Source organism: Callospermophilus lateralis, chromosome 4, assembly GCF_048772815.1.
Source record: "Callospermophilus lateralis isolate mCalLat2 chromosome 4, mCalLat2.hap1, whole genome shotgun sequence".
NCBI classification, from domain to species: Eukaryota; Metazoa; Chordata; class Mammalia; order Rodentia; family Sciuridae; genus Callospermophilus; species Callospermophilus lateralis.
In genome coordinates this window covers 34,986,052-35,012,778 of record NC_135308.1, presented here as the reverse complement: position 1 = coordinate 35,012,778, position 26,727 = coordinate 34,986,052, and the positions used below count along the sequence as shown (strand labels likewise).

Below are 26,727 nucleotides of genomic sequence, written 5' to 3'. Positions count from 1 at the left end.
AGCTCTCCACTCTCCTCTCCTGGCGGCGGGTGGCGGAAGCCTTGCAGTCGCCGAGGGTAGCGGTGTGTGCCGTGTGGCGCTCGCTGGAGCTACGCGGTAAGTGGCGCGCTCGCCCCTGGTCTGCCCTGCGCCGTTTGCCCTCGGCTCGCCGGCTCCATCCCCCCAAGCCCGGCGCCCACCGCCAGGACCTGCTGGTGTCTGCAGCTGCTGCGAGGGGACCGAGGAAATGGGCGGTCTGGGCAGCGGATCCTTTGTTTTGTTACGACTAGGACTGCGGGGGCGAGCAGTGAGGCGGCGGAGGCAGAGACCCTGCCGCGGAGCTGGCGTCCGGGCTGGGTGTGGAGACCCAGGAGATGAGAGGCCGGAGAGCAGAGGCTGGGTCCTAAACGCCAAGCCGCGGGGCGCGCAGACGGCCGGGGGCGCCGAGCTTCCTCGGCGGAGGCCGGGCGGGGAGGGGGCTGCGGCCGGGTGGGTAGGCCGTGGGCGCTGAGGCCCGGCAGGTGGAGGCGGGATGCTGGAGAAGTGACGGCGGCTGGACTCGCCGGCCCTGGCCGGGATCGAGAAGGGAGGAGCGGCCCCGGGAAACTCTGCCCTGGGGGCTGAAAGCCGGCCGGATGCTGACTGAGGCGCTGGTTCTGGGAGCTGATCCTGCCATTATTGCACGAGTGTTTGGAGTTTGCTGTTGTCTAGGACCCGATCCTAGATTTTTCGCAGGTTGACTGTGTGGTTGTAGTTTTTCCGGAGAGCTAATTTCTAAGCATTAACCCCAATTCCTTTTCAGACCTGATGGCTTTGGTCAATCCCCCAGTTCCTTTCTGTGTTTCTATATCCATAGTCAGAGTTACTGTATCAACAGCTTAATCCCTTCAATTCGTGCTGAAATAGTGTCACACTTGACACTCTGGTTCTCAGTGGGTCTGCTCTTAAGCCTGACTTGAGCTGCTGCCTGGGGACCCAGAAAGCATACGTCTCACCTTCCCCACCCACTCCTTCCGCAGTTAGTCACCAAGACTTGTCAACCTCCTAAACGTCTGCCTCCTAAAGATCCGTGCATGCCCCTCCATCTCTAATTTCAGCCGCTCTAACTTTGCCAGCCTCCTCTCTGGTCTCCCTACTGTCTCCAGTCTCATTCCAGTTCATTCGTTACAACGTGAAAATATAGAAAATTGTTTCTTTATCCTCAGGGTAAATCTAGTACCTAATGTGGTTAACAGAAAGCCAAATATTGAGGTCCTGAATACCCTCCTCTGCCGTATCTTTTACCATGTATCCTTTCACTTTCTATACAGTCCTGTGTTCACCTTCATACCTGTTCTCTTCCTGGAACACATTTACATTCCCGTTCTCCTCCCATCATATTTGCTTGCAAGTAGGAACTCCTACTTAGGTTTCTGTTTTAACAGTTGAAGATCAGATCTTCCTATTATGTGTTTCTTTTGCACCAGGCATTTCCTAAGAAGCCTCTGTCATATCCTTTACAGTTTGTATTCTTCTCTACTGGATTATAAGCAAACTTCATGAGGGATTGACTTGATTTAGACTAAACTGAAGTCAAATAGAAAGATCCTACCCTTATGCAGATCTTATACAGATATTCACAGGTTAAATGGCTCAACAAGGCAAATGCAGGGCTATGTTCATTCCCTAGCAGATAACTTTATCATACCCTACCATAATACATAATGTATTGTCAAAGACATTTGTTCATCTCATCCTCACAACAACCCTGTGAGGTGCATATATTATAACTAATTTATAGGATGAGCTAGCAAGTCTCAACTTAGGGACTTAGACTTAGGTCATCTGACATTAGAATATCCTTTACCCTCCAATACATTTACATTCATTAAATAGGTACAAAACAATACTTAAGAATCTAAAAATTCCCACTTTTTTTCTTTTCTTTTTGATTTTTTTTAATTATTTTTAGGTACACACGGCATCAGTGTGTATTATACACATGGTGTACAGCTTATTCTAATTAGGATCCATTTTTGTTCTTCTACATGATGTGGAGTTACACTGATTGTGTATTCATATATGAACATAGGAAAGTTATGTCTCATTCATTCTACCATCTTTCCTATTCCCATCCCCCCACATTTTTTTCTTTAAAGTCCAAATACCACTTATACTCCCTATCTTTGGGGAAGAATTTAAAGAATTACCTAATACTAAGACCAGAATGAATACAATGTCATTCATGAAAATAAAAATAGCTTTGTAACATTAGAAGGGCAATGAAGCAGTAGGAGATTTTCTTAAATTATGTTTGAAAACAATAAACAGCATTTTAATTTCATATATCAGATAAGATGCCAGTTTCTTAAAATGGCAGGGGGCAAGCCCTTTTCTCAGAAAGCTGAAACATTCAGATTATAACAGGATTGATTTAAGCTTTACATTTCATTTTTAGAGATCATGTGACCATAGCACATTCAAGTGGCTGAGCACATCTTGATAAAGTCAGTTTCACCACTTTACTTAGCACTTATGTTATCTTTCATATTCATATTGGTACAATGAGTCCATGTTTCACCTCTACCATTCTTTTCTAATCCACATGTTTTAGTTATAATTTGCTAAATAATCCTATATCAGGCATAATCATTAAAAAGCAAAATACTGTAATAAAACACATGCAAACACACACACACACACACACACACACACACACAGGCAGTCACTTGTGTTAGGCCCTGGTTTGGGGAAAATAAAATGTAGAACACCATGATAAGTAAAGTCAATCCTTCGTGGATTCTTCTTTACAGTCTAGTAGGAAAGAATACAAACAACTGTAAAGCATATGACAGATGCTTCTTAGGCAATGCCTGTTGCAAAAGGAACATGTATTAGGAAGACTTGATCTTCAGTTTGTTAAATGAAAACAGAAACCTAAGTAGGAGTTTCTACATATCTGCCCACAGTTGATGTTCAGTAAATTATTATGGTTATCTATATAATTTTTATAAATGGTACTTACGATCCTTTATTCTACATTTATTTCATACAAAATATTTAGGTCTACAGGGGATTTTCTATTTTCTCCTTTTGTGCCTTCAAAAAATATTATCTCAGGACTGAACTTGGGAGAGAAGGAAAAACAGATCCCCTTGCACATGTTGTACCATGTCCTTTCTGACTTGTGGCACAAAATTGGAGGCTCTGAATAGTGGTAACATACTAGTCTTTCTTATTGTGTGGCCCACACCAAAGAAAAGGAAAGTATGGTGCATATGTGCATGTGCTACAACTTAATTTAGTTTATTCTGTATTTAATCTTACTTTCTATTTGTGTGTGTGTTTTTAATTTAATTACCTTTTAATTATTAAGAGATTGAATTTAGGGCTGGGGATGTGGCTCAAGTGATAGGGTACTAGCCTGGCATGCATGAGGCACTGGGTTCAATCCTCAGCACCACATAAAAAAAAAAAAGTAAAGATATTGTGTACACCTAAAACTAAAAAATAAATATTTTAAAAAAGAGAGAGATGAATTTACCAGGCCCAATGATAATAGCCAGTTTAGTAATTCTTATAATTCCATATAAGTAATTCTTATATGTCCCTGAAGAACTTTAGAGTCCAGATAGAGATAGGAAAGAGACCAGATTTAAAACCTCTGGTACATTACAACTGAAATCTTTTCTTATCCAACCTATTGTGAAACAGATGTTATTTCTGTTTCACTTACTTAATCTGGAAATGTAACTGCTTTTGAGACTTTGTTATCACTGATAAGTAATAAATGTAACCCTGATATTTTTCAAATTGTTTGATAGAAATACAGTCTTCCCAGAAGTCACATTGGAATGGATTCACCCTTCCTTTGGAGGCAGGTGGAAATGTAAGAAATCTCTCAAAGATTTATTGAAAGCCTAACATGAAACCAGTTATTTTATTTTAGAAGTAAATGACCTCATGGCATCAGAAACATCATAATCTTCATTCCTATTTTCTTCATTACTTAGAATAAGTACTCTACAGTTGCCACTTAATATCTATGGATTCAACCAACCACGAATCAGAAATATTAGGAGATAGGTTGAGGACAAAACTCAGTTGGTAGAGTGCTTGCCTTGTATGCACAAGGTCCTGGATTCAATCCCCAGCAACACACACACACACACACACACACACACACAGAATTGCTTCTGAATTGAACATATACAGACTTTTTTTCTTGTCATTATTCTCTGAACATCATAGCATTTACATTGTATTAACTATTATAAATAGTTGAGCTAAAATATATAGAAGGTATGATAGGTTATATGCAAGTAGTATTCCATTTTATATGAGGGACTTGAGCATTCTTGGATTTTAGTATCCAAGAGAGGTCCTAGAACAGATCACCTACAGATACCGAGGGACAACTGTATATCCTATTTCAGTTCTCAATAGTCGTTTCTAACTTGTTACTAATGTTCTTTGTCTCAACTTAATTACAGCTTTCAGATTATGGAATTTTATTGCCTTTTTTTTAATTAACTGGTATTACCACTCCCATGATTTTTTTTAAGTCGTGAATGAATCTTCAATTTTATTTATTCATTTATTTATTTATAAATATGGAACCCAGTGCCTCATATATGCTAGGCAAGTGCTCTACCGCTGAGCCACAACTTCAGCCCTACTCCCATAAGATTTTAGCCACCTATAGAATATGGAGTGGGAGTTGGCTCTCTTGGGTCATATCCTTGTATGAATTCTGGCTCTGATACTTTTTAAACTTCTCTAAGTCTCAGTTAATAGAAGCATAAAATGGGACCATTTTGTCTCAGGGTCTTTTTGAGAGGACTGACTGAAAATACATATGGGCCTTTCATCCCAGAGTAGTCTATATTAACCAGAAGTAAAAGGCATTTTAATTGTTACTTAAGTAAATTTTTAATTGGAAGTGTTTTTTCAAAGTATTCTTATTCATGGAAATGATTAAAAAATGATTAGTGTTGATTCTTAGGTCTCATAAGATTTAGAAAACTCTTAGGGCAGAGACCAGGTTTTAGAGTGTCCCTATAGGACAGGCACCAAAAACAGCCTAATAATGGGGGGCAGATTTCCTAATTAAGAATCTCTAGGGGCTGAGGTTGTGGCTTAGTGGTAGAGCGCTTGCCCTTCATGTGTGAGGCACTGGGTTCAATCCTCAGCACCATATAAAAATAAATAAATAAAATAAAGGTATGTGTCCATCTACAACCAAAATAAAAATTAAAAAAAAAAAAAAAGAATCTCTAAAACTGCTTATACTAACTTAACATCTTATTTTGAAAGCCCTGCCCTATGCAAACTTTCACACTGCTTATTCTTCAGTAACAGGGTGCTTTTTTTTTTTTAATTTCAAATAGTTAATCTGTTGCAACTTAATATAGAAATTTCAATTTTAGAAATTAATTTCTATTCCTCTACTTTAGTTCTACAGATAATTTATTCTGTTTTATGCCAGTATTGCAATAAATAACTGGCTAACCAGCATGTAAATAGGGAAAGCATTCCAACTTTTCACTTCCTTGGGAAAACATAGCTTAAAATGTTTAAATGTCTATTTAGAGTGACAGTAAATTTATACTGGCAACATTTTTTAACTTTTGAACATCTGACTGCTGTAACTTCTGTGGCAAGTGTTAAAGGAATTAAGGAATAAGTAATTTTAAGACCTAAATTGTGGTATCTAATGTCAGCTGCTTTACTTACAACTTCTCCATGACCCCAATATATGTTGAAAATTTGATTTCTTATCAGAATCCTAAACTGATGCAAAGAATAACACATCATCACAGTAAAGAATCATTAGAGTTAAGTCTCTTGTTGTGCCAGGGTATGTATTTTAAACCCCGTTATTTATCTTCACTTATGTGTATTTTTGTCAATAGAAAAGTGTAAGAACCTAACTCCTATTATCATTTAGGGCAATAAAGGTTTCCCTTAGGAGATGATTTTTTATCCTTCTAAGATGAGATCACCATCCCCAGAATAATTTGTATTCAGCCAGTCACTAGCTAATGGAGGTGAGGTAATGTTGAGTGTAACATTAGCAATTCTGCAGAAGGCACAGCTCCACTCCCAAGAGATTGGATTTAGTACTTCATGTGGAAAAAGCAGATGATGACAAATAGCAAATGTGCACATGTCTGGTGCTAGAAGGATTTTATTCACCATCACATAAAAATTAGTTGTCTGTGAAGATCAACTGATAACTGAGATGATACATAATAATAATGAGGAAAAATAAATTCATTATAGTATCTGTTCCTGAGAAATCCTTATCAAATATAAGATAATATTTTAACTCCAGTCCTGGAAGAATTAATGTTTTTTTCAAATTCATCTGTCTCATTTCTAATATCAGAAATGAGTTTATTGGCAATAAGACTGATCTATCTGAACTTTTTTTAAACTTTCAATAATTGGTTGAAGAAAGTTGGTTTGATGTAGGAAAAGAAAATGATTTCTCATATTTTTTACTGATACAATATAATTTTATGTAATAGTGGGATTCATTGTTACATATTTGTACTTAGGTACAATATAATTTGGCCAATATCATTACCCAGTATTTCCCTCTTCCTGCTAAGTCCTCTCCTCTACTAGTCTCCCCTCAATTTTCATAAGATTTGCACACACATACTTTTTTTTTTCCTTTTTTCTCTCAAGGTTCCATATATGAGAAAAACGGTATTTAAAGCAAAATTGAAAGTCAAGGTATGGCTTAAGGAAACAACTGGGGCTGGGGATGTGGCTCAAGCAGTAGGGCGCTCCCCTGGCATGGGCGTGGCCCGGGTTGGATCCTCAGCACCACATACAAACAAAGATGTTGTCTCTGCCAAAAACTAAAATGTAAATAAAATTAAAAAAAAAAAAAAGGAAACAACTACTTAAAGTGACTTACTATTTAGATAAAATCTTACATTTGTCCGAGCCAAGAAACAAATATTATGAAATTCTAGAAAGCTGATCCCTATTTTAATATTCTATTATCAGTCATAAAGAGAAAATAGTTTTGTTTTTTTTTTTTTTGTTTTGTTTTGTTTTGTTTTGTTTTTAGAGAGAGAGAATTTTTTAATATTTATTTTTTAGTTCTCAGCGGACACAACCTGGGCCGCACGCATGCTACCGCTTGAGCCACCTCCTCAGCCCCAGTTTTGTTTTGTTTTTTAATTGGACTTTAATTTTCGGAACATTTGTAGATTTAATGCAAAATTGAAAAGACTATACAGAGCTATCCCATATCCTCCCAACCCCACACTTGATTAGCCTCCTCCATTATTGACATCCCCCATCAGGGCAGTACATTAGTTACAACTGATGGGCCTACATTGACATATCATTATCACCCAAAGTCCAGAGTTCACACTAGCTATCACTGTTGGAGGAGTATATTTTGAGTTTGGGCAAATTTGTAATTATGTACCAAACAATGGTTTTACTGCCTTAAGAAGGTCCTCTGTGCTCTTTCCTTCTCTCCTAATCCCTGGCAACCATAGTTTTGCCTTTCCCAGAATGTCATATAATGGGAATAATTTAGATTAACTTCTGTCATGTAAGAGTAATGTATTTAAAGTTTCCTCCCTGTCATTTCATAGCTTGGCAGCTTGCTTCTTTTTAACACAATAATACGCCACTGTCTTAAAGAATCATTATTTATAAAATTGCTGTAAGCACCTGTCTAGGTTTTTGTGTCGATCTAAGTTTTCAGCTCCTTTGGGTAAATACTAAGAATCAAATGGTAAGAATATGCTTAGTTTTGCAAGAACCTGCCAAATGGTTTTCCAAAGTGCCTGTATCATTTTGCCTGCTCCATATCTTCACCAACATTTGTCATTGACAGTGTTTTGGATTCTGGCCTTTTAAATAGGTGTATAGTGGTTTCTGGTCTTAAATTTGCTTTTATCTGATGACATGTGATGTAAAACATCTTTTAATACACTTTCTTGACATCTCTCCAGATTTTCTACTGATTACTCATAAAGTCTTGAAACAAAGAATAATATTTTCTCATGCATTTTAATATATTAATAAGCCATTTATAATGAATTCACCAGTTTCTGGACTTGTTATCCACCATGTATCTCCATTAAACAAATTAACCACATCTCATTTCTCAACCACAGGTGGATAATTGCTTTGGCTATGGTCTGCCCACTTTGAATTGACAAGCATGGAGACAAGTAGGTCTCTATGATGCCTACTTGGCATGGAAGTTTGAGATTTTTCTTGTACTTAATACTTTTTTTTTTTTTTAGTTGTAGTTGGACACAATATCTTTATTTTATTTATTTATTTTTATATGGTGCTGAGGATCGAACCCAGGGCCTCACATGTGCTAGGCAGGCGCTCTATTGCTGAGCCATAATCCCAGCCCCTTGTACCTAACACATTTTTATTGTCCATATTAAAAGAAAAAGAGAAAGGTAGATAGACTGGACACAGTACTGAGAATGACACAGGCAAGAAAGGGTGGCACCTCAGTAACCTTATTTTTATCACGCTTGAATCAGTGTCAAGGGTTAAAATTTTCTAGCCATGTGGATACTATTTCATAAAGTAATTGTTAGTATTTTCTAACCTTAAAAACAATCCAAATGCTATAGAAAAATTTAGAAAATATTAAGGAATAAATAAGTTGTCAGTATTCCCATTATCCAGAGATAGCCACTGTTAATAAATATATTACTACATGGAGGTTTGCATACTCTTATTCTTTATTTATTTTTATGTGGTGCTGAGGATCAAACCCAGTGCCTCGCATGTGTTGGGCAAGCATTCTACCACATGAGCTACAACACCAGCCCTCACAGTGATTTTTATAGCCTAATTTCACTTAACCTTACATTGTGAGCATTCCCTATGTCACTGATAAGTTCTTTAAGAAAAAGTGGGAGCCAAACATGATGGCACACTCCTGTAATCCCAATGACTCAAGGCAGAGGAAGATCGCAAGTTCAAAGCCGGACTCAGCAACTTAGCGAGACCTTGTCTCAAGAAATAAAAAGGACTGGGATGTGGCTCAGTGGTTAAGTGCCCCTGGGTTCAGTGCCTAGTACAAAAAAAAAAAGAAGAAGAAGAAAGAAAGAAAGTGGGGGGAAAAAATTTAAAATGATTAGCTTTATAAACCATTATTTGGATATGCTATAACTGAAACATGTCTCTGTTCTCAGTCTCCAATTTTTGAAATGACTAATGCATGGTTTTCCCTTTCCTTACTCCTACCACCCGCTGGTATTATTTCCTTAGAATACATCCCCCCCCCGCCCCCCCGCCGCCCCTGTAGTGCTAGGGATTGAACCCAGGGCCTTGTACATACTAATCAAGCACTCTACCAACTGAACTATATCCCCAGCCCAGGATACATTCTTTTTTTTTTTTTCTTTTAAAGAAAGAGTGAGAGAGAGAGAATTTTTTAATATTTTATTTTTTAGTTTTTGGCAGACACAACATCTTTGTATGTGGTGCTGAGGATCGAACCCAGGCCGCACGCATGCCAGGCGAGCGCGCTACCGCTTGAGCCACATCCCCAGCCCCCAGGATACATTCTTAATAGTGTAACTTTACTACATTGAACTTTACAGTTTTTATTAGGAAGTAGGGGAAGACATGTTGTCTTAAAAGATCATACCAATATATGCTCCCTCCAGTAAAATATGAGAATATCTTTCTCCTGCACCTTTGCTGGCATTGTACATGAGCAGTTTTGTTACTTGGTAAAACATAGTTAAGAGCACATGAGTGCAGTGTCCTCTGTTATATAGATAGAGGACAACTGGAGATTCTTGTCTCATAATTTGTCTTATAAAATATGGGGGAAATAGATTCAGTTGTATGAGAAGTACCTCATCCTCCTAACATCACATTCACCAGCCTTCCCATGTTATATCAGAATACATTCTCTTCCTTCCCATTACATTGGATGAACTGTCCCTATTCTTACCTGAAGTTAATGCTTCTCCATGTATAAGTGTGATACCTCCTTTCATCGCTTAGGAACTTCATTCTTTTGTCTCACCATACTAATTTCTCACCTTCTACTTCTACCTTTTACTGGATTGTTCTCATTAGTCTTAAATCCTTAACATGGCTCATCTTTATTTTAAAGTGAAACAAGGAACATCGTCTATCTTTAGTCCCCCTCCAGCTACTGCCCCATTTCTCTTCAAAGCAAAATTGGAAAGAACTGAGGCTGGAGGTATAGCTCATTGGTGGACCGCTTGCCTGGCATGTGTGAGGCCCCAGTTTCAGACACCCACACCACAAACAAACAAAAAACTGGAATTGTCTTTACTCACTTTTGTTATTCACAACAATTAGTTCTTTTAAAATATCACTTTTAAAAAGTTTAAAAGTTGGCTGTTGGTAAGATATAAAATTAATATGTTAAATATTTCATTTAATTAATTAATGATAGAACCAGTAAGATGTTAAGAACAGTTAAAAGGGGAATTTGTTAATATTCAAAATTGGTTACTTTCCTGTAGGGTAATAAATGTAAATTGGAAGGAGCGTTTTTTTTTGTTTGTTTGTTTTTTTGGTCAGGTGGATATCAATTACATCATTACGAGAAAAATTCAATTTGACTGCTATAGACAAGAATCATTAGCCTAGCTATTTTCTATGGCTTAACTTCCTAGAGAGTTGTAAAGATACTGTCAAGAGTCTAGTTAAAAGAGTGTACCCTATAGAATCCATAATCCCGGAGAGTTCTAGACAATGCCCAGCACCCCATTGAAATTAGACCTAAAAATCTCTTTTGCCCACTTTCAGGTCTCGGATAGTATTTTCTTACTATATACATAACATTCAACTAAATCAGTGCTCTCATCTAAATTGACCTCTTAGCAAGACTTGGAATGGATGAATAAGCTCTCTCTGAAAGATTTTTGCATGCTTTGTATACCACATGCATCTAGTTTCTCTACTAAATCTCTAAATAGCAGGGTGCCCCAGTATATCTCTTGCCCTGATCATTCCCCCAACTTCTAGACTCTTATCTATATCCACTGTTCAACTCTAGTTCAGGCTACCATCATCTTCTGCTGGGACTATTCAGAAAGTCTTCTCACTGGACCATATGCTGCCATTCTGACCATCTGCAGCTGATTCTCCCTTTATTCAGAATGCTGTTCCTCTTCCACCTAAAATGTTCCAATGGTTTCTCCTTATAATTAGGACAGAATCAAAGTTCCTTCTGTCTCCTATGACCTTGTGTAATATACCTTTCCCTTGTCATCCTTCTTTACTCCTTTGCTTCTTTACCATGCACTAATCAAACTCGTCTTTCTGTACCATGCGTGCCACAAACTTTTCCAAATCCTTTATCATTTAGATTTCTGTAAATATCACCTCAATGGTGACTTCCCCCCACCTTAGCTAAAGTAGCTCATACTCCCAGTTTATTAGTTAACCTTATTTTATTTTCTTCAGAGCTCCTTCCAGTGTCTGAAATCTTATTATTATTAGTTTATAATTATTTCTGTCTAGATTGAAAGCTTCTTAAAGGGAGGAACTTGTTTCATCTTCCACTCTGTTGAAGGGTCTAGGCTAATTCCTGGCACAAAGTATGTGCTCACTAAATACTTGCTAGCTAACTAAAAGATGGTTCATACCAGTTGTGCTTGCATCCTCCACTGATTTTTCTAAAAATCCTACAGGAAGTAAAAGGGTAAAAAAGCAAAGAGCCTTCATAAAAATGCAAACCATAGACTGGCTTTGGGAGAAGGTGAAACACTCCCCTCTTCTGTGATTACGTTGAAATGGACTTCCTTTTCTCTGTGTTCTTTGTCCATCTTTCCCACCAGAAATACACACAAAACTGGAGAGAGGGGAGGGAGGAATCTAGCTTTGTAAAGGGAAGGAATTGTTTCCAGGAGATCAAGATTGGGGGCCTTCATGCAGTCTCAGTTTGGGAACATAAAGTTCCAGAGAGGATGTCCGTGATGGCTGTGCAATGAATGGTGTGACTGTACTTAATGCCACTCAACCATATACTTTAAAATGGTTAAAATGACAAGTTTTATGTATGTGGCACTAAGATTTTTAAAACTTAAAAAGCAGGGGACTTTCTAGAAAGCCTTTCATGGGTGACGAGTCCCGATGGTAGAATTGTGTATTTCTCCAGTATTTTTTATTTTAGCATAGGACAGAGGTTACAGTTATATTTTGCTTAAAATTTTTGACATTCCAGGGCTTCTAGAGTTGAGAAATTCTTTTGAGCCTCTTTGTTCTTGTTTCTTGTTTTATTTCTGTCCTGTTTTCTTTTTATTTGAGGAAGTACACTACCAGGGCAAGTCCCTTTGTTCCTGGAAAGCTAGAGACTACTAATAGAACTTCAGGAGACAAGTAATAAGGAGATGGCTTCCTCAGGCAGCACAGCAGAGTGGGAATAGAAGGGCATCTGTCACTCAGTGGGCGTCTGTTGTCAAACTCACTTCACCACTAAAAGTTTGGTTTCTTGACTTTGTAGAATTTCCATGAAGAGTAAAGACGAGATGTTTCACATAGTACCTGATACATAGCAAGTAGTGGTGGCTTCGATTGTAAGGACTTGTTCACTGTGTGAGATGCAATTGATGGAAGAATGAAAGCAGAAACTCTATAGTATTTACTTCTAGGTTTCCTAGACCCTTCGACATCCTAAATGAGAAACTGGGATCTTAAAACTCAGTTTCAGAATAAAGATTATATGGAGGTTTAGAACTTCTTGGTACTGTGTCTCTTGGGAATCTAAGCTTTGTAGAATAGTATTATCTGAGGTATACCATTATGGTAAACTTTTGGTTTTTATTTTAACTGTGTTTAGTTGGAAGCCAAATTCCTACAGATGACCTGCTTTGTTGTGTGACAAAGGAAACAATTGCGTTCCCTATCTTGATCTGGCGGAGATACACAAATGGAAAAATTTATCCAGCTGTACAGTTCTCTGTGTACTGATATGATTCATTATATGTAATTCATAGCTCAGTTAAAGAAGAAAAAAGAGAGAGAGCTTATATTGTGCATACTTTGCAAAGGCTCATTCTCCCCAGGTCTGACTCACAGAGACTTTTAATAACAGAGGAAAAACAAAGGTATCTGGAGAAATAATCACTTGGAAGAGTAATATAGTACATTGGTTTTATAGTGACTCGCTTTATAGTGACTTTATTCTATTTTGCTTATATTCTAGTTAAGAAAAGTAACCATGGAGAACAATGAAAACTCAGTGGATTCAAAATCCATTAAAAATTTTGAACCGTGAGTATTTAAGTGGAATCCTACACAATCAGAGAAAAATGGGTATGTGGAATACAGCAGATTTTGAGAAATGGGGAAGCAGAATATGGGCTAAATGGAGGATAAAACTAAAAAAAAAAAAAAACATAGGGAGGATAAAGGGAAAGGCCTGTACAGCTTCTGACCCATGACTAGAAGACAGCAGAGGCAGAACTCACTCCTCAGAGTGTGCTGGCCCTTCCTAAATCACTGTACAGGATTAGAGGTTTTGTGTTTAGGGTGTTTTTGACCTCCGGTTTCTAGATTTTAAATTGCAATGTCAATATTCAGTCTGGGAAAGAATTGCCTATTTCTAGATTATCTTTTACTGACTTTGTTTTGGCCTTCCTTTCAGTTTGCTTATTAATACTTCCAATAACTAGTAGCTAGAGAAATGAAAAACATAAAACTCTTCATTTAATTGATGTCTCTTATTTTCCATGTGAAATCTTTTGTGATACTTTTAAGTATTCTGAGTTAATCAACCCAATGTCTAAATGTACCAAAACATCACAGTATACCCCACAAAGATGTATAATTGTTATCTATCAATGAAAGGAAAATTTTTGATTCTATTAAGTTTATTTCTGAGGCCCTGTATTATTGTAGACCACTTACTGTGAAATGACTTATTGTGGCAATGCTATTGACAAGTTAATAGTAGTAAAGATTTAGCATGTTTGTTGAACAAAGTAATTTTCCTAAAAATCAAACTTTTGAAATGCAATCCCATTTTCCAGAGTTTGTTGTGTTTGAATACTTCTAAAGTGATTTATACATTTCCCTATTTTCTTGTCATACAGAATATCATATAAACAGGAAACTGCATGTAGTCTCACAGATATAAGGCACCCTCATATTCCCATATTTTGAGTCTCTGGTCTTTGTTAAGACGTGGCTCCTCTTGGTCTAGTGATCATATTGCTGGTAGAGGATCTACCTCCTAAGGAGGCAGCAGGAGGCATTGGGGAATGGGCATCAGGAGAGAGGAGTTAAAAGTTCTGTGGTCTATTATAGGTTGGTATCCCTTATCTGAAATGATGAGAACCAAAGTGTTTTGAATTTCATATTCTTTCAAATTTGGCTGTATTTTCATGTATATAATGAGGATAGGACCCAAGTCTAGACACAAATTATGTTTTATAAAAACCTTACACAGAATATTTGAGGTAATTTTATATGACACCTTCAGTGTACCTGCTTTTTGACCACAACCTGTCATATAAGGCCAGGTGTGGAATTTTCCAGTTATGACATCACATTGCTGTTCAAAAAGTTTCATATTTTTGACCATTTCTGATTTTGAATTTTTGGATTAGTGAGGCTCACCCATACTATATAACCTGAAGCTTTTAGGGTTTTCATTTTCGCTGTAAAATATGGGCTCTTAACCTCTAGCTAAATGTTAAAATTGTTTTCTTACCTTGACTCCTTTAATTTACTACTTTTAATTTTTTGTTCCAACAAAATTTTTGAAACTGTTAAAAATCTAAAATACTATAAAGTACTTGAGTATATGGACTTAAGGTTTTGGTGTTTGGTTATTCCTGGACTTGTTATTTCCAGATTCTTAGTAGATCACGATCAGAATCATGGTCGGTTTTTGAAAAGTATCCATACCCATTCATTCATATAAAGTTCTGGGCTAATTTCACTAGCAAAATTGAATAGCTACAACAGAAACTAGATGATCTAAGAGCCCAAAATACTTACTATTTGTCTCTTAAAAACCAGTTTACTAAGCTAGGTGCAGTGGTGCACACCTGTAACCCCAGCAGCTCAGGAGCCTGAGAAAGGAGGATCCTGAGTTCAAAGCCAGCTTCAGCAAAAGCAAGGAGCTAAGCAACTCAGTGAGACCCTGTCTCTAAGTAAAATGCAAAACAGGGCTGAGGATGTGACTCCGTGATTGAGTGCCTTTGAGTTCAATCCCCAGTACCTTTAAAAAAAAAAAAAAAAAAAAAATCAGTTTACTGACCCCTGATCTAGATAGCCAAGGTTTGAATTTATTTATTTATTTATTTATTTATTTATTTATTTGATACTAGGGATTAAAACCAGGGTCACTTAACACTGAACCACTACCCCAGTCCTTTTTATTTATTTTTTAATATTTATTTATTTATTTTTAGTCGTACACAATACCGTTATTTTGTTTATTTATTTGTATGTGGTGCTGAGGATTGAACCCAGGGCTTGCATGTTCTAGGCAAGCGCTCTACTGCTGAGCCACAACCCCATCCCCCAGTCCTTTTTATTTTATTTTTAGTTGGGATATTGCTAAGTTGCTGAGGCTTGGGGGATCCTCCTGCCTTAGACTTGAGTCATGGGATTACAGGTGTGTGCCACCATGCCCAGCTTCAATAGCCAAGGTTTTTAAATAAGTGACTTCCAGACAAGTATTTTCAATTATTTATAACAGTGCTTCTGTGTATTAATAAATTATTCATTTGTTGAGCTCATAGAGTTTGAGGAAGTTTAGTGATTTCCTATCATTTCAGGGTGATCTCTAAGATGTCATTCTTGGGGCTAGGGCTATGGCTCAGTGTTAGAGTGCTTGGCTTGCATACATGAGGCACTGGGTTCGATCATCAGTACCACATAAAAATAAACAAATAAAATAAATGTATTCTGTCCATATACAACTACAAAAAAAAAAAAAAAAAAGATGTCATTCTGTCATTCTTTCCTTAAAGGATAAACTATTTCAGAATTGCAAAAAAAAAAAAAAAAATGTTTTAAATTATAAAATGCATTTGATGAAATTTTATTAAAATTTAGAGGAAAACATGAAACAGAAGTTAAAAGCCTAAACTCCAAGTCCAGCAAAGTTTTCCTCCTGCCTTGGCTCTGACACAATATCTGCATAACCTTCAGCACATTGCCAATCATTTCCTCATCTGTAAAATGGATTGTAAAATTTAAATGAGGAAAAGCCTTTAGCACAAAATTTTGTGTCTAGCATTAAATAAATGTAAACTGTTCTTATGAGTCATAAAAGTTATATTAATGGATCAGTCCAGTCATTTCTACCTTGATGAACTGTTGTTGATTTCCAAACAGAAAGATCATGCATGGAAGCAAATCAATGGACTCTGGAATATCCTTGGACAATCGTTACAAAATGGATTATCCTGAAATGGGTTTATGTTTAATCATTAATAATAAGAACTTTCATAAAAGCACTGGTATGTATCTTATCTGATATTTTAAACTTTTCAAGCATTTGTGCCATTTGTATTTTATATTAAAAAAAAAAAAAAAACAGGATTCATGTGTAAATGATTGGTAAACTGTGATACAGAATAGCCAGAAAGAAGAAAAAAGGCAGAACCTTGAAGGTCCTTTAAGACAATGTAGACTTTTCTACCATGTTCAAAAGCTCTTCCTCTTCCCACAGCCAACCTCCTATTTATGTGCTTGGCTTCTACCCCTACTAACCTGTAACCCTTGCTTCTTTATTCTTCTGCTCCCTCTTTTATGACAATGAAAGGTTCTCAACAATTCCTAAGTAAGTAGTAGTATTTTTTTCTTTCCAGAACCTGCAAAGCATATGACAGATATTGTCTCTTTTATTTTTACAACAATCCTGAAAAGTAACTAACTACTGTTAGATTACAGAAGGTTAAAAACCTTTCACAGTCACGTAGGTATACAGTAGCAGAGCTAGAGTCTGGACCCTGGTGTGTCTGACTCCAGAGTCCCAGCTCTTATTCCCCCACTTGGTGGGTCCTGCTTTACTTCTTGTGTCTTCATTGACTCTTGCCCTTTTCCTCTTTACTCTACAAAGATGACAGAGATCGCATATTAAAGACACCTTTGTTTTAGTGTGCTTCCTCTTAAGGTTTGATCTGATGCTCACCTCCTTCCCTTCTTCCCTACATTTTGAAAACATGTAGTTTAAGCTTGCCATCTTCCCTTCGTGCCACTCTTAAACCTATTTTTCCTTTCCATTTTCTACCTTCACCACTGAAACTGCTGTGTTTAAATTCACCAAGGACTGAGCACCAAGTTCCATTTTCAGTGCATCATGTATGATTTGAATCTAATAACACATTTTAGAATATCTTTTTAGACAACATAGAAAATGAAATACTTCACAATCCCCAAAATTTAATTAACATTTTGGTACATTCCTTGATCTTTTTTTTTTTTTTTGACAGTGTTTTTGAAAACTTAAGGAGGATATAAATATTGTATCCTCCTTGTCCTACTCAATATACTATAAGCATTTTTTTATGGCCTGCATAATTTCCCTGTTATTTCAATGATTATATATTACTGCATCACCTAAATATGCCAATATTTAATTTGCATATTTTACCATATAAATTAGTATTTTGTCTCTTTCCTATTTTTTCATCTTTAATATAATGCTGTAATAATTATTTGAATCAGCATGTTAATCATATTGGAATTAATTTTTAATTAGAGAAACTAGGTGCACAGATCTAATTTGGGAGACTCCCAACCAGAATGGTAGTGAGAATGGAAGGAAGTCAGATTATACTGGAAAGATAAGCAGGAGTTGGTGTTAGGTTATTAAAAGGACTGAGGAGAATAGAGTTGAGAAATTGGTCTCTTAATCTGAATGGTACTGTTTTTATTACTTTTGGCTACAAATTGAGAGACCAACTAGCTGTTAAATAAATGACTAAGCACTTTGTCATTTGCTTTACTTATTAAAATTTTACTTGTAGATATTTTAGTCAACTTTTTTGTTGCTTTAACCAAAAGACTTGACAAGAATGATTTTTTAATACTTATTTTTTTTTTAGTTGTAATTGGACCACAATACCCTTATTTATTTATTTTTATATGGTGCTGAGGATTGAGCCCAGGCTTCACATGCTAGGCGAGTGCTCTACCACTGAGCCACAACCCCAGCCCTGATAAGAATAATTTTAAGGAGGAAAAGTTTATTTTGAGGCTTGTAGTTTCCAAGGTCTCAGTCCACAGATGGCCAACTCCATTCCTCAGAGCAGAGACAAGACAGAACATCATGGCAGAAATGGTGGAGGGAGCCGGCTCAAGACATCCAGGAAGAATAGGGAGCTCTAGGACAAATTCTATGCTCCAAAAGCATTCCCCCAATAAATCACCTCCTCCACCCACACCCAACCTGCCTTTAGTTACCACTCAGTTAATCCCTATCAGGGGATTAATTTACAACCCAATCATTTCACCTCTAAACCTTCTTGCACTGTCTCATACATGAACTTTTGGGGGGCGCCACATATCTAAACCATCATTTTCTACAAATATCCATTTGTATTGGCCTATAGAATTTTATGCTATTGAATTCATTCTTTCTTTTTTGTTTCTTTCCTTCCTTTTCTCTTTTAAAAAGCATTTCATTCTATTGCCCCCCCCCAAAAAAAAATTTTATAACAGTAGTCTGGCTTTTTCTGGTTTGAAATTTGAATGACTAGCAGTGTTTTCCATTCTGTAAAGTGGCCCACAAACTTTGCACATGTTTCTTTTCTTTCCTATCTTTTTGTTTGTTTGTTTTGTTCTGTTTTGTTGTGCTGAGTATTAAACTCATGGGCTCCCCCAGGCTAAGCACATATTCTATCACTGAGCTATACCTCCAGCCCTGGACAAGTTTCTTTTCTTTTACCTCTTTTTTTTATTATTATTATTTTAGTTTAGTTTAGTTTAGTTTTGTAGTTGTAGATGGATAGCGTACTTTTATTTTTATACAGTGCCAAGGATCAAATTCAGTGCCTAGGATCAAACCCAGTGCCTCCCACATGCTAGGCAAGTGCTTTGCCATTGAGCCACAACTCCAGCCCCTGGACAAGTTTTTTAACTCATCTGTGCCATATCCCACATCCATTATAGATGAAGCTAATAGTAATAACTCATGGTAGTTGGAAGGATTAAAGGAGATTACCCATAGCAGAATACCTGATGAATATATTAATGAAATATGAGAGCAGTAATGTATCTTAAAATTGTTGTAAACTTAGAATTAAAGAAATTCTGTCCCTGTGAGTATATATAATTTTTTCTTAAACAAAAGTAGGATCATAGTGGTTTTTAGTCTTTAAAAAAATAAAATGACCATTTTTTCATGCCAAAATTTTATATTAAAAAAAGCAACATACTCCATTATACAAATGAATCATAATTTATTTGACCAAACCCTTATTGTTAGGCTTTTGAAGTCATTTCTGTTTTTCACTGTCTAAACATCTGTGAAATATATCCTTGTATCTATAACACTGAGACAGCTTATATTATAAAGTGTCTTATATGCAAAAAATTAAAGAGGTTTTGTGTTACATGTTTAAAATAATTCAAATTTTCTTAACCATTTAAAAGGAAGAATTCACTGATTTCATGAATTGCTCCACAGTTCATTATTTCAAAGCAGATATTCTTCTTTTAAAATGCAATTAAAAGTAATTCTTTCTGTTGCAAGGAATGGCCTCTCGGTCTGGTACAGATGTAGATGCAGCAAACCTCAGAGAAATATTCATGAACTTGAAATATGAAGTCAGGAATAAAAATGACCTTACACGTGAAGAAATTGTGGAGTTATTGCACAATGGTAAGAAATAATTAGAAAGAATGACCTTCAACTGTGGAATTATACTGCATGCACATAATTCTGATTTTATATATTTTAATAAGTAGTATAAATTTTATTCATGCTAGCCCCCTACAGTGGTTTCCAGTTTGTGGCTGTGCCCCAAGTTACATTTAGATGATTTCATAGTTCTATTCTCAGTTAGATTTAGATGATCTCATAGTTCTATTCTCAGTTTTCTTTTATATTTATATATAAATTATATATATATTTACATATAATTATATATATTTACATATATATATGACAGTAGAGTGTATTTTAACATATTATACATACATGGAGTATAACTTACTAGAAGTATACATACATGGAGTATAACTTACATATATATATGACAGTAGAGTGTATTTTAACATATTATACATACATGGAGTATAACTTACTAGAAGTATACATACATGGAGTATAACTTACATATATATATGACAGTAGAGTGTATTTTAACATATTATACATACATGGAGTATAACTTACTAGAATTCTTGTAGTTGAATATCGCTGCTCTCAGTTTTTTCATCTGATTCACCTATAGTATGTCTGAGATTGCTGAATAAAGTTGCAAGAGTTCTTTTTTTTTTTTCCTCATAAATGTCTTTCTAGTTTCTAAAGAAGATCATAGCAAAAGGAGCAGCTTTATTTGTGTAATTCTAAGCCATGGTGATGAAGGAATAATATTTGGAACAAATGGACCTGTTGACCTGAAAAAATTAACAAGTTTCTTCAGAGGAGATTATTGTAGAAGTCTAACTGGAAAACCCAAACTTTTCATTATTCAGGTAGTATGAAATTGAACACCTTGGTTGTGGAGAATTAATAGAGATTAAATTTACTCCACTGTGAGGGGGCGGGGTTGTGGCTCAGTGGTAGAGTGTGAGTGAGGCCCCTCACATGTGTGAGGCCCTGGGTTCTATCCTCAGCACCACATTAAAAAAATACATAAAATAAAGATATTGTGTTCAACTGCAATTTTTAAAAAAAGAAAGAAATGTGTTTCTTTTAAAAAAAAAAATTTACTCCACTGTGGATTATCCAAAGGATTTTTTTTTCCTTAAGACTACAGAACAATTGTTACATTTTTATTCATTTAAACCATCACTTAGGAAAATGGAGTACATTTCAATTGTAGACTTATATCAGACAGACTCAGTAAAATTAGCATTGGATTTTACATAGCCTTTACCTTTCTTAGATATGAGTTATGTACATACAACATATTTTTTAAATAAATGTTTATTTTCTAACACGTAGGCCTGCCGGGGTACAGAACTAGACTGTGGCATTGAGACAGACAGTGGCATTGATGATGACATGGCATGCCACAAAATACCAGTAGAGGCCGACTTCTTATATGCATATTCTACAGCACCAGGTAAGAAAGTTACATATAGTGAATGTTATGTGTAGATTTTAAATGAATTTCACTTTGGCCATTTGGAGGCTTAAGCAATGAAGAGTATGTTCCAGAAACTTGTTAGGATCTCAATATCCCTAAAAAATAACCATCTTGTCTATATTTTTAGGATACCACAGAGAAATCTCAAAAAAATGTAGACATGGGGGCCGGGTTGTGGCTCAGTGGTAGAGGACTTGCCTAGCATGTGTGAGGCACTAGGTTCGATACCTGGGCCCCACATTAAAAAATAAGATACTGTATCCATCTACAGCTAAAAAATATTTTTTAAAAAAATGTAGACTTACACAGTGCCATTCACAAACTTAAAATATCAAAAAGAGTATACTATATGGCAACAGAGGCTAAGTAAGAACTTCACCCACTTACTAAAATAGAAGAGAGGTACAGTTTATCCCCCCTTGTCCATAGTTTCAGTTTTTGTATTTTTAGTTAACTATGGTCAACTGTAGCCAGAAAATAAATTAAATGAAAAGTTCCAGAAATAAATAATTCATTAAGCTTTAAATCACAATATACCCAAAGTAGCATGATGAAATCTCTTTTCATTTCTCCTGAGAAATGAATCATCCTTTTGTCTACCGTACCCAGACTGTATCTGCTATCCACTCATTAGTCACACAGTAGCCATCTCAGTGTCACATTTAATGTCGGTTATCAGTTCTTATAATCAAGTTACCCTTATTTTACTTAAGAAAGCCCCAAGTTTAAAAGTAGTAATGTTGGAAATTCAGATATGCCAAAGAGAAGCCATGAAGTGGTTCCTTTATGTGTGTGTGTGGGGCGGCAGGGCGGGGGGGGGGGGGTTAAGTGAAAGTTTTTGACTTCCTATGGGGGGAAAAAAAAACTTTATACTGAGGTTTCTAAGATATACAGTAAGAATGAATCTCTCATGAAGTTGTGAAGAAGAAAAAGAAATTCATGCTAATTTTGCTGTTACACAATAAACTACAGAAATTGTGGCTGCAGTACATGATGAATTCTTAGTTAAGATGGAAAAAGCATTAAGTTGTGGGTAGAAGACATGAATGTGTTTGTGTGTATTATACAAAGGATTTTTTTTTCCCCTAAGACTACAGAACTCTTTTACATCCATATGTTCTAAGTGATGATTGATTGAAATGAATAAAAATGTAACAATAGTTCTGTAGTCTTAGAAAAATAAATAAATCCCTTAGTTAATCCACACATAAAAAAAACCACAGCAATATAGGGTTCCGACATCCATTGGGGATGTTGGAGCACATCCCCTGTGAATAAGGGATGACTGTTTTCTAGGAATTCTTTGGAAGACAGGTAATAAGATAAACATGACTAGCATAGAAGAGGGTAGAAGTGAATGGGAAAAAATAAAGAAGGTAAAAATAATTTATAAATATGCTATTAACCACATTTTTATGGTTGTGTTTCACATATACATAAATATTTTATTGAGTCTATAAGTATTATACAGCTAACTCAAGGTGTCAAAGACTTTGGAAACATAAATCTATGTTTTATCTTATGTTTCCAAACTTTTTGACACTTTGAATTTTTTAAATAGTGTTACATTTTTAAACATGTTCAATATGGTTTCCTTTATCTTCTAGTTATCTCTCCAGGAGCAGTACTTCTAAGTTAAATGCAGTGGGTCCAATGGTTGATCTGAAAAAGTACAAGGAAAACACTATTTTCCCTTTTCAGACTTTTTGAATACTCTGTGTTTATTGTACTTTATTTAGATGCCTGTAGCTAATGACATCTCAAATATGTGTGCAGGGGCTGGGGCTATGTCGTAGAGCGCTTGCCTAGCACCTGTGAGGCCCTAGGTTCGAGCCTCAGCACCACATAAAAATAACCAAATAAAATAAAGGTATGCTGTCCATCTACAACTACAAAAATATTTTTTTTTAAAAAAAATGTGTGTTCATACATAAGCAATTTATTTCTTGACTAAGCCAATATTAAAATAAGGTGAGGGGCTGGGGCTCAGAGGTAGAGCACTTGCCTTGCATGCGCGAGGCACTGGATTTGATCCTCGACACCATATAAAAATAAAATCAAAAGATATTGTGTCTACCTATAACTAAAAAATTAAATTTGATTGAAAGACCACATAATTTATAATGGTCCTTTTTATATGTCTTTGCTTTTGCATCATCTTATCTTCTGCATGTTTGTTTGTTCTTATCTATGGGAAGGGAGCCCAGAAAATAAAACTCACGGTAACTCAGTGGTAAAGTTAATCCACAATTCTCTTTCCCTGCTGAAAGCAGAGGTGAATACACAATGCGCATTCCTGCCCCCCCAGCCCAACATCATTTCTCCTGAAACCAGAGAAGCCATTTTTCCTTTTTAAGTCTAAAAAGACCTATGGAAGTGCATGCTTATTTTTATCATTGAGGTTATATAGTAATGTATAGAGTCAATTAAAGTCAGGTATCCATGATATTTTGGTTATATGTTGTCTTGTAGGTTACTATTCCTGGCGAAATTCCAAAGATGGATCCTGGTTCATCCAGTCACTGTGTGCTATGCTGAAACAATACGCTCATAAGCTTGAGTTTATGCATATTCTCACTCGGGTAAACCGGAAGGTAGCAACAGAATTTGAGTCCTTTTCTCTTGACTCCACTTTTCATGCAAAGAAACAGATTCCATGTATTGTGTCCATGCTCACAAAAGAACTGTATTTTAATCCCTAAAGAAATAGTTGATTTTGTTAGTTTGTATGCCAAGTGAGACAACAATATAAATAATACTTTGTTTCCTCTCCCACATAAATTTTATCTAAAGATGGTACTTTGAAACATACCACTTCTGCAGTAGAACCACAATGAAGCTACCTCAAAATTAGGTAGTTGGACTTGAATTTAATTAGGAATAAATAAACATGAATAATGGTGCAATTATTATGAGAGGAAATTATTGTAAATTTACATCTTTCATAATTCACAAGATTTAGTGTGCCATGCTATGAATTTTCAATAATTTATGAAGATTAAATGTTTCAGTAATGATGAATTTTAATATTTTCCTCCACACACTTAAGACTGTGCATTCTAGTTTTTGTCAAACTATATAAATGATGATGTGGAATTATGGACCTTAGAACTTGGGGAACATTGGCGTGTTCAAAGGCTTAAGCCTTTATTTTAGAATTGATAAATGGAAGTCAGCCAACTGCATTTTTACATCAGTTGTCATAGCTTATGGTTTTGTGCTATTTGTTCTGAGCATGTCTATTATAAAAAAATTATGTTTACTTGAAGAGAACTAAATATTTTAGAGAAAGTATGAGCAAGCTGAGTTGATTCTTTTAAGGCTAACTTGCAACATTAATGGACGGACAGAATCATAACTCTAAGGTGCTAAGATCTACCAGCATGTTTCTTCTCATTTGTTTTTATACAAATCAACTTTACAGACCAACAAAATGTGTAAAGAACTAATATAAAAAAATTCAATTTTTGATTGTTAGGCTAAACAAAGAACTGCTATAGGAACATACTAAAATATGATGTGTACAATAAATAGTGAAAATATAAGGAAAGAACAATAAATGATCAGCTGGGCACTCTGTAATTTGAGAGAAAATAGTTTGAGCCTAAGATGTGCGACAGCCTATTCAGTGTAGGCAGAGCCATAGACTGGGCTTCAGAAAAGCACCACCCGCTGGTTTATTACATGTACAGGTGTGCGTGTGGCAGATGCTTCTTAGGCATGTCATAAGAAGATGGACCAAACCAGAAACTTACAAAATGGATATTTTTCCAAAGGTGGTGAGAGTCATAATAAAAATCATGGTATTCCTTGTGGTAAAACTTGTAAATGTTATTTTCTGAAGTTTACAGTCAAAGTAAAATAGTGGCAAAATTGTATGTAGTTATCTGAAATAAAAGGACCATGCACACAGGACTTCAGAAGCATCGGGTGGGAGTCTGTCCTGTGCACAGAGGGAACCTGGAGACCAGAGCTTAGCCCCAGTCAACGAGGCCAGAATCCTGACTTCCTCACACCTGGAAATATTGAGCCATTACTGACTATACTGGCAGGTCTCACTGGCTTTTGTCCAGCATTTCACATGAGCTTTCTTTTTGCCCAAAGAAAGGAACTCATGTTTTAATTTACAGCTAATTGATTCAATCTATTGACTTTTTCTAAGACAATGTAGCATGTAATGGTATCTTATGATGTGTTCCTGTGTGACAATTTTGTAAAAATTTGTTATTGCATTTTTATTTCAAAACATAAATTCAAACTTAAAATCACCAATGTGTTTGAATTCTTTGTTGATGATGATGTATTTGATGCTGTGCTGCTAAATGGAAGTTAAAATATTTTTAACCAAGAGCTTAATCCAGAAGAATCAAAGAGGATGCAACAAGGCTATAATGTGACATTTTAAGATGCTAGCAAATGACCAGACCTCACTCAGGTCATGGGTCCTATGAGAAGGTCCTGTACTGTTCCTAAAATGACCAGAATGCCAAGTTTGCATAGATCTCAGTCAATAAATAGGACCATATTTCTGAATTTTTAAATTTTCTACCACATAAATTTTTAGCAGGGCAAAGGACAATCTAAACCACAGAGGCTGGGGTTCAGTCAGAAACAATAAAATTGGAACAGGAGCTCTAATTTCCAAGGAAGAAAGTGGCTTGAATGATTTTATTAAACCTCTTTTTTTAAAACTGTGGCTTTGTACTGTGTTGAGAAAAATCTAGCCTATTCTAATCTCCCTGCTATATAAAGAGGTCTCAGATATTAAAAAGAAGACCAACAGCTCATTAGAAAAAATGGGCCAATGGCATTTAAAAAGACCACAGAAAAAGAAAGACCAGATTCCCTTAAGCTTGAATAAAGAGCCTGTTCTCCATTATAATGAGAAAAAATTAAGGAATTATGTTATCTTAAGACTGGCAAGAATTTCCAAAATTTGTTATCAAGGCAGGAAATACATACTCCCATTGATGGGAGTGTGAAGTGGTCTGATCCCCTGTGGAATATGACCATACCTATCAAATCCTTAGTCTTTGAAGTGGGACTATCTAGAAATCTAGACTATCTCTCCATCTGCCAATATACAAAATTACAGGCAATATTTTTATTGCAACATTGTTTTAATGATTTTAAAAAATGGCAGGAACCTAAACTGCAAAGAAAATAGGTCAAATACATTGGTGCATTCACACAGGAGAGAAGGAAGTGCCTAGAGGGAAAAGTGAGTTGAAAGTTTTGATTTTTGCTTTATTAAGTGGAAGAGATTTGAGCAAGTATAAATGCTGTTGGCAGGGATCCAATTAAGAAAAAAATTGAAAATGTTAGAGGGAAAAGTAACTGGCAGTATAAGATCCCTGAGAACCCCAAGAAGGATAAACCAGCATAACTAGAGTGCAGCAGGGAGAAGAGAATATTTTCTTTTAAAAAACAGTAAAAGTATGAGAAACTAGGTGTGAATTAAGCTAGATGTGTACTTTTTGTGGCAGGAAGTCTG

At 36.0% G+C, this 26,727-nt stretch overlaps 1 protein-coding gene across 1 annotated transcript; it reads left to right on the top strand.

The window, feature by feature from the left end:
- Positions 1-9: 9 nt before the first annotated feature.
- Casp3 (caspase 3) lies at positions 10-24,021 on the top strand. Its single transcript, XM_076852392.1, has 7 exons — positions 10-96; positions 13,160-13,227; positions 16,306-16,430; positions 19,670-19,798; positions 20,441-20,616; positions 21,089-21,209; positions 23,706-24,021. Exons 2-7 carry the CDS (start codon positions 13,175-13,177, stop codon positions 23,933-23,935), a joined length of 834 nt encoding a protein of 277 aa, XP_076708507.1. The 5' UTR covers positions 10-96; positions 13,160-13,174; the 3' UTR covers positions 23,936-24,021.
- Positions 24,022-26,727: the final 2,706 nt, after the last annotated feature.